A 16,591-nucleotide genomic window follows, 5' to 3' on the forward strand; every position below is an offset into this window, starting at 1 on the left:
TAAAATAATTATACTCCATTAAAAGTTGTCAGAACTGGGGAAGGGGCAGAGGGTAGAGAAAGGAAGATTATTCCAAAGTCTTGGCAAACATGGCAAATTTTCTTTGCAGAGTTTATCGCTAAATCACAAACCCCAAACAAAGCCAGAATTGCAATGGCCCAAGGACATCCATGGCAAAGGAAAGCAGAGACCAGTCCTTTTCCCAGGCTCTTGGACTCCTTAAAAATAGGAGCTAGTTTATTAACTACAAGCACTTGATGTCCCAGTGCCATAGCCAGATACCCAGACAGGGGGACTCCATGAGGGCTTCGCCTGACTTTGGAGCTATAGAGATGTGAGCCTTGATGATTTCAAAGCCCCCCACTCTGTGTCCAAGTCATTCTCTCTCAGAACACTCCCCAGCTCACTGTACTTGGTGACACTAAGGAGGAAATAAGAGAGACTTGAGAAAAAGCCTTACCTGTAGCTGCTGGTCTAATTCTGGAAAGACCAAAGGAATGGAGTCTTCAGGAGGTGTATCATCTAAAACATGAAAATAAAATGATTGTTCACTACATCATTTTAGTGATGAAAGAGTCCTTTAGTGATGAAAGAGTCCTTTCTCTCAGGAGAGTTACCCTGCTGGAAGCATCCTTTAACTCACATAGTGAAACCATCAGTATATACCGCTTCAGGTATTTTCGTCACTTCAGCTGCGGACAGACAGAATGTATCAGACAATTTTGCTCATTTTCTGTACACACAGAAGCATGGAGAGCTTCGTTGGCCTGACCAAAATTTTGTAAACAAATATCAGAATCCTCAAATGTCCAGTCTGGGAGCTTTCCAATTAAGAAGGACTGCTTGTCTTTCACTATTCCTGCATTGGCCAAACCAAAAACTATGATATACAGGAAAATGCTTAACAAGGTGCTAATGAGGTAGCCAGGAAAACGTCAAGGGGACAGAAGAACAAGTTAGTGAAAAATGGAAGCATTCGTTCTGCTCTGAATGACTCCAAGAGTCACATGTTTTGATGGTTTCGCCCTCTGCTCTTACCACAAACCACCACTCACAGGCAGCTAACCAGAACCTCATTCTGGGTTACAGTGGGTCACAGGCAGCCACCCACCCAGGGCATTTCTCCCCAGTGCACCAGGCCACGCTCTCAACCTGAGACAGAAGTCACAGCTTTGTTACAGGAGAGCCGGAGCCCAGAGAGCCTTGAAAAGCCTCCTGAGCAAGCGCTAGGGTGACTGACTGGCAACAGGGCAGCTGTTGCTGGATCAGAAGGTGCAGTTCTCAGAAGCATTCGAGGAAACCTGACAGAAATGTGGCCTAAAATATCCAAGCCATCCCCAAATCCTGCTGACCCAGCCCTGATGCGAGAGGACAGACCCTTTGTGAGCAGAACCTCTGTATCTCCAGGCAGACTCTGGCTCTGAGGTCCCCCCCAGAACACACACAAGTACATATACACATACAGGACATAGACAAAACACCAGCTAAAAGAATAGTTAGAAAAAACCAAAGCTATTTTAAATTATAATAAAGCAAGGAGAGATAATGGTTTTATGTTCTCACTATGACAATCAAATTTGTTGATAAAAAATGGTGCTCTTCTGAACTAAAGGACATGATACAGCCCATACACAATGCAGAAATAAGCATCCTCTCCCAACTCTCTGACAGCACAGTTTAGAATAAGATGCGGTACACGAGGGGTCCCCAGCATCTAAGGGATTACGTTTCTTTGAAGGCTCTGAAGACAATCACCAGATCGATAATTCAAACAAGGGTGGCATTAACCCCTGCCAAACACCTCGAGGGTCATGTCAGATAATAGCCTCTGGCATATTTTAGTCAACAGTAGTATAATAACACTCCCATTTAAAAGTGCCTTAAAACAGTGACAATACATCACCAAATTTGAATCCATTTTGTACCTGCACCAGTGCCAGACAATGGATGTCCACAAGTTCACTGACACTGCTTAACTTTAGCTTCCTAGAGAAAGTAGAAACTGAGAAATTTCCCAAGACCTTTGCTGCAGGCTGGAGGACAGTCTTCAATGGAAATGAGACCCAATTGCTCCTCCTAGGCCCTTTGAATGCTCCCTTCCCACTCAGACTAGAAGTGACAAATTCTGCCAGTTACTGTGGTTTTTTAAATCCACCCCACCATTTACAAAGAATTGGCCAAAAGGTAGAAGAAATATGAACTTGTGACTGTTGACCCCTTAGAAGTAGCCTTCATTATGAAACCTATACTTTGTAAAACTGATCTGTGTCTCAAATGAATTTAAATTTACTTGCATACAATTTCAATAACCTAGACACCGTGATTATTTTAGCTCATTAGATCCAAAGCCAGAATGACTTGGCACAGGTAAATAGAAGCATATTATATTTTGGTTTCCCAACACTAATAATTATAGGCGAGCAGACACCTGTTGGAAAGAGAAACCACTTCTGTGAAGTATAAGAGCAGATAGGACATTCTAGAATTCTAGGAGACAGCCAGGAATGGAACCCAAGGCTTCCTGAGACTTAATCTACCTTGCTCCTGTGAAGTCACACTCCTTCCTGTGTAATTATAAAAAAGAAAAATAAAGTTATTCATTGACTTTAGTATGGTAATGTAAATAGCAAATAACTGATATGACCCAGAATTAATGAGGCCTGTTGTAAAAATCTACATCGTTTATAGTCACACCATGCTGCGTCATATGTGACCATACTCATAATTTTGCAGATAAAGGAAGGCTTAAGATTGGACTCCTTGAGTTGAAATAAAAGTCTAATTGATTCACATAGATACCAACACACAGTGGATGTTTTAGAGAGCAAAATAAAAAAGTAAGACTTTTTTGTTAAAGGACGGATCAAGTTGCATTAAGCCAAGCAGGAAATAGCAGCAGAAACAAGCAAAGCAAAGACAGATGTACGGAGACTACCAAGTCTGAGAGCCAGGCCTGTATTTCACTGCTCGATGCCATCTGGTTTCGCTGGCATCCCAACCAGCCAGAAATTTCAGGGCTTGCGAGGCTGCTTACAAAGCTGCCCCAAGTTGACGTGTGGTGTGTTTACTTTCAAACAGTGGCTGCCTTCTTTGACTGGTGTTAAAAATAGGCAAATATTCTAAAAGCAGGATGATGAATCACAGGATTGGGCCAAAAGGAAAGAAGGAAAATGACTCAGGCAGACTAGTAGCACAGCTGTTCCACAAACATTTGGCCGAATCGTTGTAAAACATTTTGACAGTGATACTGGATCAGAGTTCCTGAGAGCAGTTAAGTTTATTTGGACAATTCCAGAAGCACAAAGTAGACTGTACAGTAGCTGTGCAAGGGACCCTCGCTAGCAAATTTACCTTTTTTTAAAAAAAAAAAAACAAGGGAGAATAGTTGCTAGATATATTTATAGTGGGACAAAATCATACTACGAGTCCATTTTTATTAAAATTTATTTACCAAGTATTTATGGAATGCCTATCATGTGCAAGGCAGGGACTGAAACTCTACGCAAAATTGGCAAATCACTTTATCATATTTTTTAATGCATTCGGAAGTAATTTAAAAGCGTCCTCTTCAATATGGCACTGTGGGCTTAACGGACCAAGCAAAATGTATCCTAAGGAATTTTTTAAAGGATGAAATATAAAGGAAAGAATTAAAGAGGAATTTTTTTTAAATAAACAGATGTTCACTGCCTGTTTGGCAAACATAACGTGACTAAGCCAATGGTCCTTAAGATAGAACTCTCTTACTGGTATCCCAAGCATTATGACATACCATGGTGCATTTTACAATGGGCTCATCGCGGCACTTATTGAGCAGCTGTTGGGTTGTTTTCATGATTATTTTGTTTGCAGATTCTCTTAAACTTTCTTCTCTGTGTTTTAACCTGATTGATGAACTGGATAAATAGGACACATTGGGTCTGTAATCCAAATCCTCACTATGATTTAGCAGTGAGAGCTGCAATCAGAGTTATTAGAGAATACTAGCATTGAAAGAGGTTTAAGCAGTCATCTGGTCCAGTCCCCTCAGAGCAGAGATAAGGACAAGGTCCCCAAGAAGGGGGCAGGAGCTGCTCAAGACTACACAATTAGTGGCCGTGTAAAACTAATGTGTGTCCCCCGGTCCAGGGCTCTCTCCACCATGTCACTCTGCTTCTCTTCACTTTCGGGTCCATGGTTCCCAGATTTATCTTTCATGAACTAGTAAAATTCTCCCCAAAATATAGGAGATGATGCCTTAGAGTGTCTTTTTATTTAGCTAGTGAAGATGATTCAAAAACAACTACTGTGTGATTCAACGAGTCCCTTGACCCAGATATTTATTAGTTGTAAGACCTCAAACAAATAACACCCTTTTCTCTCTCAAAAAAAAAAAAAAAAAAAAAAAATACTACTGTGTATTACTATCTCTTTATGACAGAGAGAATATTTTAACACCAAAATTGTAAGACAAACATAATCTTAGAATAAAGGAGTGGTTATCATATTGGATAAATTTAGCTTTATAGACAAAAACAAACACACAGCCAAAAAAACCTCACTTCCGTGTCCGTATTTCTTTCATTTTTATATCAGAGAGGTAAAAAACTTCATCAAAGCCAGACCAGGTCAACAGATGAGCATTTGAGAACCACTATTCTAAACAACATCTTGACTGATCTTTGGAATCAATGATCTCCCTCTCCACTGTGCTCATCATCATAGACATAACTGGGTCTAGTCTGGGAAACCCTGAATCCTTGTTAGAAAGAGTTTAGGTTTCCACATAGGGGAGAAGACCTCAAGAGAGAGAGGGAAGCCATGCTCAGAGGACATTCCCAAACCCACCCATTCCCCACCCAGAACTCAAGAGGCAGCCCTGCCCATGATCCACTGAATCTGTCTGTACTTCCTGCAGTCACCGCTGGCTTCGTGGGCATGAGACCTGTGGAGTCACACAGAGCCCTTCGTCCAGACAGGCCCCACACTTGGTTAATGCTCTACTGTAGTGTCCTGAATTTCTTAATAATTTTTGAAAGAGGAGCCCTGTGTTTTCATTTTGCACCGTGCCCTGCTAATTATATAGCTGGTGCTGCCTGCAATATGTCCTTTGAGGAGGCTGCCCTGCAGGGTACCGGGGACAGACTGACGCTTATGAGGCAAGTGAGTTTGGGCAGTGGCTTCTGTACTGAGGCTCATACAAAAACTTTTCTGGGAAGTGATTGCCTGTGAAGGCTCCTACCGCTAAATACACAGCAGGTGGGTGCAGCATTCAGTAAGACACAGACTTGCATATCAACCTCGGGTTGACCACTTTTTAATTGGTGAATATGAACAATTGGTATAATCTCTCTGAGAATCAGTTTACTCCTCTGCAAAATGGGCAGGTATTACCTATCTCACAAACATGCTATTGATAAAGGAATGCATATGTCAATTACTTAACCTAAAGCCCAGCACCTAGAAAATAACCAGTAATAACAATAAATGCTTAATATAATTAAGCTTACTTTTCTTTTTTTTTTTTTTTTTTTTTGAGACAGAGTCTCGCTCTGTTGCCCGGGCTAGAGTGAGTGCCGTGGCGTCAGTCTAGCTCACAGCAACCTCAAACTCCTGGGCTTAAGCGATCCTACTGCCTCAGCCTCCCGAGTAGCTGGGACTACAGGCATGTGCCACCATGCCCGGCTAATTTTTTGTATATATATATTTTAGTTGTCCATATAATTTCTTTCTATTTTTAGTAGAGACGGGGTCTCGCTCTTGCTCAGGCTGGTCCCGAACTCCTGACCTCAAGCGATCCACCCGCCTCGGCCTCCCAGAGTGCTAGGATTACAGGCGTGAGCCACCGCGCCCGGCCTAAGCTTACTTTTCATTCCTTTTCACCATAAACCTGACCATGGGGGTAATGTGGAGACGAGGCGACTCTGTGTGTGTGTGTGTGTGTGTGTGTGTGTGTGTGTATAGTAGTAGCAGTACTAGCTGGGGTTAGCAGTATTATTCTTCATTATCTGAATAATAAGAAGAGAACACACTACGTAAAAGTCACTGGCTCTAATTATTTAGTCCTCCCCCTGCCAGTTAAGGGAGATTTTCCTGGTGTAGTCATAACCTCAGGTCTTGTGGATTTATTCTCTTCATTTAAATCTGCATTTAAGAAGAATTTTTTCTTTACTTCCCTATCAAAACAAACACTTTCTATATGAAAGACTGTAAAAAATTTAACTTATATATGAAAAGTCTTTGAGTACTTTCATTTTAAATCTAAATCAAGATTAACATTTTATTTTTAGAAATAAAATAAATAGGCAGAGCATAACGGCTCATGCCTATAATCCTAACACTTTGGGAGGCCAAGGCAGGAGGATCACTTGAGGTCAGGAGTTCAAGACCAGCCTGAGCAACATAGCAAGACCCTGTCTCTACAAAAAACAGAAAAATGAGCCAGGTGTGGTGATGTGCACCTGTAACCCCAGCTACTTGGGAGGCTGAGGCAGGAAGATCCCTTGAGCCCAGGAGTTTGAGGTTGCTGTGAGCTATGATCACATACTGCCCTCATGCCCAGGCAACAAAGCAAGACCACCCTGTCTTTTGAAAAAAGAATAAGAAGAAAAATAAAATAAATCATATAAGGCTGCCAATCCACATTTCTAATATATCCAAAAAAATTAATTTCTAGGTACCTAGGTTTTTGTTAGAGCATCACATAATTTTGAGACAACAGATGCTTTTTTAAACTTTGCTTCCTTCTTATCAAATACGAGAGATGGGAATTCTTTAATATACATTGGATTTTCAGGGCTCATAAGATTAAAAGTATAGCTATAGAGATGGATGTGGATATGAATACAGATACGGATAAAGGCAGAGATTTGGTATGATACCTAGCAGATTGTCAATTCTTTATAACTAATAAACACGTTACCTTAACCAATACCTAAAGTGATCAGGCAAACAAGATCATGCATCAATAGACTGAATGATGTTTCCCCACAAAGAGAGACCTGATTCAGTTTAAGGACAGATTTTATGTTTCTTGAAAACACTTGTCTAGTCACTATCATTGTAGCTATCGTTTTGTGAATCTTACCGATTTAGCCTAATGTCAGAATATTTTGACTGACTTAGCTTGTAACATAGTCTCCCAATACATATGGGGCAAAAAAAAAAAAAGACGACAAAAAAAAAAAAAGAAAAAGAGCCTATTGCAGGTATATTTACCCCTCAGCACACCACCAAATAAAATTTACCCCTCCTGTTCTTCTCTGCTACCAGAACATACCAGAAGTAACCTTCCTGCCTCATCCCCCATGGCCACTTCCTGGGAAGCTATTTTCTGCCAGGAACGATCATGCTTTCACGTACTGTTACATGGTCCCTGCCTCTAAATGGGTAGTGAAGTAAAAACAGCCCTGAGGACCTGGCTTTAAAAACCCTTTCTACTATTTATTAGCCACTTGGTTTGCAGCAAGTTATTTCAGCTCCCTTAGCCAATATTTCCACATCTGTTAAAATGGGTAGAATAACACCTTCCTGTGGGGTTGCTGCCAACATTAAATTGATGAGAAGATACAAGTAAAAGCTCGTAAATACTCTGTAATAAACGTTCGCTTCCTTTATGGCCTTTCTTTACAGCCTTAAGCAACAACAGATCCTATTGTATCTCAAAGAATCCTCATCTGACACCAGAATAATTAACTCCAAGTGATTATCGGTATTGTATTTAATATTATTGATGTTATAAGTATTTGATAATTAAGTTTCTACTATTATTCTCAAATCTGTGCTCCATCAGGAATGTAAATATAGGAGACACCATCTCACACCGTGCCGTCCAGGAGTTTTCAACCGCATGTTGTCACTGCATGCTGAGGGAGCTTTAATGGTAGGGCCAGGGTGGGACAGAAGGTGACTTGAGAGAGTTCCAAATGGCTGCCTTAGCCACTGCTTCTCCTAAACGTCATCCCTACTAACTTGCCTGGTGTCTAAAATCCCAGTGAAAACTTTATCTTCTGAATTCCTATTGAGTCCCCCGTTAATATGAAAAAAAAAAAATCCCAAAGAGAACAAAAAAGGCAAACCTCAATATTCATTTATAGCTTAGTGTGGAAGAGGTTTTCCAGACTCATTCCAGACAACAAGGATTAAGAGTGTGGAGAGAAGAGATTACCAGAAACCTTTGGACCCTGAGGAGGGCAGGGGAAATAATACCAAAGGGAGGAAAATTGCAGAAAGAGAACAATGACAAGAGACACTTCACCTGCATCACAATTTTGCTGAGAGCCGGTTTTACATGTGTACACAAAAAGACATTCATGCTATACCCAGCTTTCTTATAATAAATTAGGTTCGAGGATGGCTATTTTGGCTAGGCAACATAATTCCCACTGCCATACAAAACACCCTAATATTTGAGGAGAACATGGTATTTTTTAAAAGAGACACCAGTGGAATGAGTCCTGGATTTTTTTTAACTAAAAGTCATACGATTGGCCGGGCGCGGTGGCTCACGCCTGTAATCCTAGCACTCTGGGAGGCGGAGGCGGGTGGATCGCTCGAGGTCAGGAGTTCGAGACCAGCCTGAGCAAGAGTGAGACCCCGTCTCTACTAAAAATAGAAAGAAATTATATGGACAACTAAAATATATATATACAAAAAATTAGCCGGGCATGGTGGTGCATGCCTGTAGTCCCAGCTACTCGGGAGGCTGAGGCAGGAGGATCGCTTGAGCCCAGGAGTTTGAGGTTGCTGTGAGCTAAGCTGACGCCACGGCACTCACTCTAGCCTGGGCAACAGAGTGAGACTTTGTCTCAAAAAAAAAAGTCATACGATTAACTTATGTCCAGATATGAAAACTTCTAATAGCTTGAAACAATTTTTTAAAACAAAATGTTAAAAAGCTACCAGCTTGAGTTGATACCAGAATTGTTGACTCTTTCTAAATGAAAACTAAAAACTTTAAAAAAGAGAGAGAGAGAAAATTCCAAATCCAAGTTTTAAATTTACATGAGAGTGTGCCAGATTTTAGCTCAGCTGAAGATAAAGAAAACTCTCAAGTAATTAACATGAAATCCTAATGTCCATCCAACTCTAAATTCTCTCAGATTGGAGAAGGGCCAGTGATTCTCTAATAATCCAAGAAGCGGGATTCGTATTTCTCTTCTATACATTTTCTATTAAGACAATTGTGTGAAAGTCCCATTTTAGAAAGTTAACACTTTGGAATTCCCAGTTTAGAAGCAATACCAATCATGCCATAAGCTTACTAAAGACAGGTATTGCAACCTCTTGGAAGTACAATTAGCTCAGTGTTACTTAATGAAGGGCTCTGATGATAGGCTAGAAATGGTGATTGTATTTTAAAGGGCTATATATTTTTTTTTCCAAAAAATTTGCTTCCTTTATTTAAGCTCCTGGAGGTCCATGGTCTGTCTATGCACAGTCTTGTGGGTTATTCTACTATCACTAAACCATTAACCAACTCCCCATGTACCAGGGCCAGTCTGTCACCAAGTCCTTTTACCTATTCCTTCAAAATGTACTTTGAATTCAGGTAGCCCATTTCGTGCTCTAATCTAGGTTCTCCCTGCTTTGTCTCTATACCATTATAAAAAGCCTCTTCCATTTTCTCATCTCTCCATATCCCAGACTATTCCACCAAATTTTTAACAGTTTCATCATTTTATTACCATGCTTAAGGACGTTTGGCACTCTATTGCTTCTGATCAAGTCCAGACTCTTTTGCTGAACTTTTGTGATTGACTTGGTAACTCCAGCCTACTGCCATCTACACAGGGGCTCTAGGTAACCTCCACCACAATGCCCGGCTCAGAGCAGGGCTCAGCAGACACCACGTTACTATCCCACCATTCAGACCTCTGCTCCAATAGAGATTTTAGTATTTTCTGAACACATCATGCTCTGACTCCTTGATTTTGTTCATGTTTTCTGTTTGGAGTGAAAAGAAAGAAAACCGGTTAAAAGATATGAATCCCCCTTTTTTGTACCTGGGACCCAGAAATGACACCTTTCATGTATTGCCCCTACATACCCTACCTGCTTTCAAGCCCAGTTTGACTATCACCTCTTCCTAGAAGCTGTTACCAACTATCTGGGTGGCACAGACTTTTTTCCAAATCTCTTTGCTTTATAAAGTTCATGGGAAAGATCATACTGTCCTCTTTTCTTGCATATCCCTTTGTTCATCTACCACCTTTGGCAGAATGCTGGAAATACAAAAACCCAATAAAGGTCAGCTAATTGATCAGAGGAAAAGTAGGACACCCACAATCCACTAACTGGATAACTAGTCCTTAAATAGTTACAGGTCAGTTACATTGTAAAAGCCACCTTGAAATCAAGTAGAAGTGTGATATATAAGTGGGACACACAATTCCTTAGCGGTTTACACGTGCCTTAGTACTCCATAATCAATTATTAATATCCTAACTACATGGATAAATTGAATGCTTAATTTATATCAATCACTTTGCTAATACTTTCCCTATAAAGTGTCATTTCCTTCTTATTGCAATCCTGTGAGTTACTACTGTGCACATCTTTATGGGAAACTGAATTTCAGCAATGCTGAACACCTCATCCAAGATTATACAAATAGTGATGGAGATGGATCTAGAAATCACACCTCTCTGACTCCAAAGCCCTGTGTCCTTAACCTCTACACTAGAACATCTCAGGAATCTATAGTCCTAAAATGACTGGAGGAAATGAGCACTAGACTAGGCTTATAAGAAATGAACATGTCAACATTCACAAGCAAAGATATCTCCTTTTCTCATGGACTCTGCTTATTCATCAACAATAAATCCAACAACATGGAATTACTCCCCAAAAGCCCTCCTTAGTTTCCTCATTTGCTGTGAAAGTCTAGGATGTTTTCCTTTGTTTTCCCCCTAAATATGTGGTCTGCAGGCCACATGCACTGGAATTCAAAAGGCATGCACAGCTTGTGTGATGGCAAGTGTTGCTCTGGGTGACACTCCACATGCTCCTCATTCAAGAATTCAGAAGGAGTGTCCCCAAATATCTGCAAAGTGCTTTTTGTGTACTCACAACCTCATGTGTGTGCAAAAATACAGAGTCCTGGGTCCTGACTACTCCTTGAAATCTTGCATTTGTCATCTTAGAAAAGTAATGGTGTCAAGTGGTACAAAGGTAGTTTAGGTAACCAAAGCATTTGTACCCCCATAATACTCCAAAAGAAAAAACAAAAGAAAAAATGAAAAGTAATGGGTCTCCTGAATCAGAATATACAGGAGTGGGGCCTTAGAACATGTGTGGGTGCTCGCAGATGGTTATTTTAATCAGGCAAGGTTGAGAAATGCTGAACCCCAGCTCCTGCCTTAGATTGGGTACCCTTTCTATAGTTATAGAGACACAGATCATAAGATGAAAATAATTAATTTCAGTAGATTTTTTCATAAGCTTCTCCTTGTAGGGCTTGAGGTTAGGAATTACTTAAAATAAATTATAACACCTTTTGAAGCTACCTATTGAAAACAATGAATTTTAAAGGGGGCATTCTTGAGACATAGGAAAGAGAAGAGAAAGAGACTGGCACAAATCAGTCTAAACTGATAGAGGAAAAACACATGTGAGCTCCCAGTGAGGCGCCGAGAGCGTTCAAAGGATGGTGGCAAATTAATTACAAGTTGTTCATCTTGTACTTCATGAAAGCATCTATTCACGCAGCCCAAAGATGGAGATTCCACCACTCCATGGATCTTTTCTGTACATAAATTCTGTTAAAATGTTGACAAGGGAATGGTACATTTATTTGGTCCAAAATTATGATGTACAGCTTGAGATAAACAGGCTTTATATACCAAAATTTTCTTTGTAAGGATGTTGATTGTAATAAGACTTATTCTACTCATATGGGGCATGAGCAAAAAAAAAAAAAAAAAAAAAGGAAATGATACATCTTCTTTCTCCCTGGATTTCAGTTTTGGATTGTACATGTCTTGAGAGCTAGCTGCTCAAGTACTGACTATTTCTTGAAATCTTGCATTTATGAAATGCATAAAAACAGGAGGGGCTTTCCTTTCTCCTTTTAGAGAAGCAGCATGAAATTATGGAGCGAGTTCAGACTTCCAAATCTAGGGCTCTGAGTTTAGATCGTAACTCCATGACTTACTAACTGTATGTCTCTGAACCTCAACCTCTGTCTTTGCACATAGGGAACATTAATGCTTATATTACATGACTGTTTTAAGGATCAGAAATAATATACGTGAATGCCTAATACAATAAAGAAGTGCAATTAATGGCAGTTGTCATTTCTATGTTGGGGTGGATCGATTTGCCTGTTAGGAGGATTTCCCCTCACCACTGTCTTTCAGAGTGACCCTGAGTGGGGACATAGTTCAACAGCAGGTCATGGGAAGAGTGTTGGAAAAATAGATCATAAAGAGTCAAGGCTTCACCTCTTCCTACCATGAAATACATCCTCCAATGTGGGCTACACAGTCTGGGAAACTCCAGTGTAAATGTGTCACCTCTATAATCACCTGGTAGAGTAACCACAAACCTGTATCAGCTGTGTAACATCAGACATCACAGAGTCTAGCTCTAGCTCTTTACTTTGCATTATTTTGGAATGATCCTGTCCAAATCATTGCTCATTGCTTTTAAAGCATCATTGCTTTTTAAAGCATCACCCCGACATGGGCATTGTAGGGGAGGGGAGGGGAAGAGAGAGAGCAAGAGACCTCAAAAGACCTAAGGTGTAGACAGTAATGTTGTTTAAGCATGTGATTTTAACAGATGCACTAAACTAAGAGCAATGGCCAATGCCAGTGGAAGAGAGCCAAGCCTTCCTTTCCTCACCACTGTGACCTCCTGCCACACGAGGTCCTTTGTTCAAAAGTGGTGCAATTCAATATGTGTGTTAAGAGGTCACCGAGGGGAGCCATGACGAAAGGCTCCAAGTATGGCAGCCTCACCTCAGACCTTACTATTTCGAGAGGCTCCTCCTCACCTGTCTCATTCATCACTCCTGCTGAAGTTTGTTTATTTCCTCGGAAGTGTGGGAGCACCAGTGAGAAACTAGCATTTCGAACTTAGGCTGCTGGAGCTGGGACAGTGATATTTTTATATTACCTCACCAACTGCCAGCTCTTAATAAACATTTCCTCATGCACTTTTAACAATAACGCACTTTTCTATTGTTAGAAATTGTTATAGTTCAATGAATTTTATTCTAAAAGACAGCTAAAATGGCAGGGGGAAGGGGGGACGAACTAAAACAACCAGAGGATTCAAGGTAAAGGTGGGGGAAAGCATGGCCAGAGGTGTTCCTGGAAGCCACCACCTAACAATGCATGATGAAATACCACACTCCCCGTCATCGGGTCATGCAAACATGCAAGTTTAAATTTTCCACAGAGGTGCGGAATTAGAAAAGATGACAGAAAGCTGGGGCATGAAGGGGGCAGCCCTTTCTCCCAGAGCAGAGTATACCTGAGGCGTCATTGAGGCTAAAGGCGATGCGTACAGGCTTATCTGCAGGTACCCTGGCGGTGCTGATCATGTGGGCACCTGAGCCTTGGTCTTCTCCTGGGTCTTCCAGCTGTGAGGACAAGAGAGAGCCATTGTCACTTTGCCCAGCATCATCCCTCTGTAAACATTGCCTTCTTATTTTAAAGATACTCCTAGACCAGGCATGGTGGCTCATGCCTGTAATCCCAGTATTTTGGAAGATCAAGGTGGGAGGATCACTTAAGGGAAGAAGTTCGAGACCAGCCTGGGCAACATAGAAAGACCTCATCTCTACAAAAAAATTTAAAAATTAGCCATGCATGGTGGTGCACACCGTTAGTCCCAGCTACTTGAGAGGCTGAGGTGGAAGGATCCCTTGAGCCCAAGAGTTCAAAGCTGCAGTGAGCTGTGATCATACCACTGTACTCAAGCCTGGGCAACAGGGCAAGATCCCATCTCTTAAAAATAAATAAATAAAATAAAAAAATAAAAATAAATAAATAAATAAATAACTTTTTCTGAGCTTTCTTTTCCTCTTCACATGCCTCACATACAAAATTTTTTTTGACTTATTAAAAAAATTGCTTATCAATATACATCCAGAATGAATGAAATGTGGCAAAAATCTCTACCTGCCTCACTTTTTCAGTATCCTTTCATGCTGACCAGTTCAATCCTGGCCCTTCAAAGTTATATATAGTGTTTTGTTTTTAATTGAGGGGGATAAAAAGAGATATAGTCTTAATAGGGTAACATATGGCTTCAGATCAGACTAGCTTTTCATGCTCAAAGGCCTAAATTAAATCTGAATTACTAATCTGATAATGGTAAAGAATGAATATCATGGAATCATTTAAATAATATCAAATGTCATTTAATTACATTATGAATATTAATACTTTATGCTCATAAAACTAATACTCAGTTATATTACAAACATTATGTACTTTAAAGATCTGATTAACTACCTGTAAATCTATCAGACACTTCTAAGGTTGCATATCTTAACAATGTATGATACAAGCAAAATACAAATCTCAAAAAATCCTATTGATGTTCTACTCCATCTATTAAATTATCATTTAAATAAACTAAGATATTAATAGAATAAATGAAAAAACATGTTACAGATAGATGGGATGGGCAAGAATATTGCTTTGTTATAATAAGAGAATTTGGCCCAAATACAATTTAGCTGAGATATTTAATAATTTAATGTTCACAGGGACTAGAAAAAGATTTTGTTATAAATATGTATCTTTGTTGTTTAAACACATACATATTTAACTTTCCTATTTTTAGTCCTGCCTTCCCTAAACCATCTATTTTCCTTCTAATGTAGACAGTAAACCAAAAAACCTGAATGATATTTTGAGAGAAATGTCTCTAAATATGGCAAAATATAAATAATCTCTTCAGCCATCCTTAGGGAGATTCTGGGAACTGCTTTAGCAGGACATTTTCTCATAGCAAGGTTTCTCTTTCCCATAACTTTTCTCTATCTAAAAATAGTGTCCAGAACAGTGAATTTTGTTTTTAAAATTATTTATAGAGCCAAAGTCAATGAACATATACATGTATATTTAGACACATATACATATAGAATCATCTTTCCAGTATATGAACAGAGAACAGGCTTATAATAAACATCTAGTATAGCTTGGGAGAAAAACCAGCAATTGTTTATCACCCAGTTAAAATCATATCTGGTCCATTCATTTAACACTACAAAATAGCAATGAACCAAAAGCTCACCACTATCCACGTCATGTGATTCTAAGTTAGAAAGAAATAGTAACATGAAACATTTAATTTAAGAAAACGGTAATATAAAATTGCTGTTACTTGACTCAGGATTTGTTTTATCATAACCCTGACACACTTATATCTAGTCCCATCTGCTTAGAATCGAGTGTTTTGTTAGCCACCTGTTCCTGGAGAATAGCACGGATTGTCTCACATTTAACAGAACAAACAATTAAAATTCCCTTAAAGTTTTAGCCAAAAGGAAAAGTTTTACTGTTATGTGTTGTGCAACCACCAAACCACTTTAACGTCTAAGGATGGAAACCTGCACTCCTCTTTTGGCTAAATCTCCCAACACTTTCCTGCACCAAGAAATAAGGCACAAGAGGTAGAAATTTGCCTCCAGAATTTTGTAAATAAATCTCTGGTAAGGTTCCCAGCTACGGGAAATGGAATTGATAAACACCGCTAATTAGAGTCCCTCCCCTCCGCGCAGTGGAGAACATCTGTCTGCCTCCAAAAGGATGGTGGCAAGGTTGGGTGGACTTTGAGTTCCACACGACATCGACCACAAGAGCCCCTAAACCAACTTGCCTTTTCATCACACCGCCTGGGGAAACGGACCACTGATTCCTTCTCTCGGCTGCAGGCTGTAACAGAGCTTTGGTTAAGTTGCTGGTGCTCTGAGCATTAAGTTCAGTTTTCACACCTGTTGGCTTACCTCACTTAGTTGAGTGTCTGCACTTGTGTAACCCAGGGCCAGCCACTGCCTTGGCCAGTCGTTGCCTTTGTGGAGCAGAGAGTCAGTGAGAGACCAGGCTGCACCTGCTGCATAGCAGCCCCTGACAAGCTGAGGAGCAGAGACAGCTGTCAGGGTGGCACGCTGCTACCTGCTCTGCCCCAGACCCCAGCGTCCCACGGGACCTCCCTGTTCCGCTTCCCTCCACAACCCCTCTTTCCTTCCCTTGCCTCTCCCTCCAACAGCCAGGATGTTGTCATGCTTCTAGAAAAAGCAAGAGCAAAAGAAAACCCTCCTCCTGTCAGAGACATTGATAAACAGCAAGTTGTGGAGAGTCCAAATGTTTTAATTCATTAGTCCTGGCAAACCTAAAATACAAACAGACTTGCTTCACAAGACAGGAATGTCTTCAGCATGACCCAATCGGTGTCTGTGTCTATTCCAGCAAACTGGCAAAGATAGCATGACTCCAGTCAGCAAAAATGTCGGCCACTCCAATCAGGTCAGCTAGATCCAGCCAACTTGGACAGGCCACAAGCCAACTCTCAGATGATAGCAGCGATGATCCCGGTTAAGAACGTGAGGTTTGAGGTTGAGCCCGTGTTGGACTTGATGACTTGATCCATTCTA

The 16,591-nt window shown here is 40.4% G+C and overlaps 1 protein-coding gene across 3 annotated transcripts in view; it reads right to left on the reverse strand.

The window, feature by feature from the left end:
- MAP3K7CL (MAP3K7 C-terminal like) overlaps window positions 1–16,219 on the reverse strand; it is a 43,946-nt gene extending 27,727 nt beyond the window's left edge. Inside the window, exons 1-3 of one of the 3 annotated variants that reach the window (XM_069472399.1) lie at window positions 15,944–16,219; window positions 13,459–13,567; window positions 461–522 (exon numbers count right to left, since the gene is read on the reverse strand). In XM_069472399.1, coding sequence (XP_069328500.1) covers window positions 461–522; window positions 13,459–13,528 — 132 coding nt within the window. In that variant the 5' untranslated portion in view covers window positions 13,529–13,567; window positions 15,944–16,219. Of the gene's footprint in view, window positions 1–460; window positions 523–2,935; window positions 3,067–13,458; window positions 13,568–15,816; window positions 15,889–15,943 lie in introns of those variants that run through there. The other 2 variants (XM_069472400.1, XM_069472401.1) reach the window with 2 other exon arrangements.
- Between the last annotated feature and the right edge of the window lie 372 nt (window positions 16,220–16,591).

This window comes from Eulemur rufifrons, chromosome 7, assembly GCF_041146395.1.
Source record: "Eulemur rufifrons isolate Redbay chromosome 7, OSU_ERuf_1, whole genome shotgun sequence".
Taxonomy (NCBI): domain Eukaryota; kingdom Metazoa; phylum Chordata; class Mammalia; order Primates; family Lemuridae; genus Eulemur; species Eulemur rufifrons.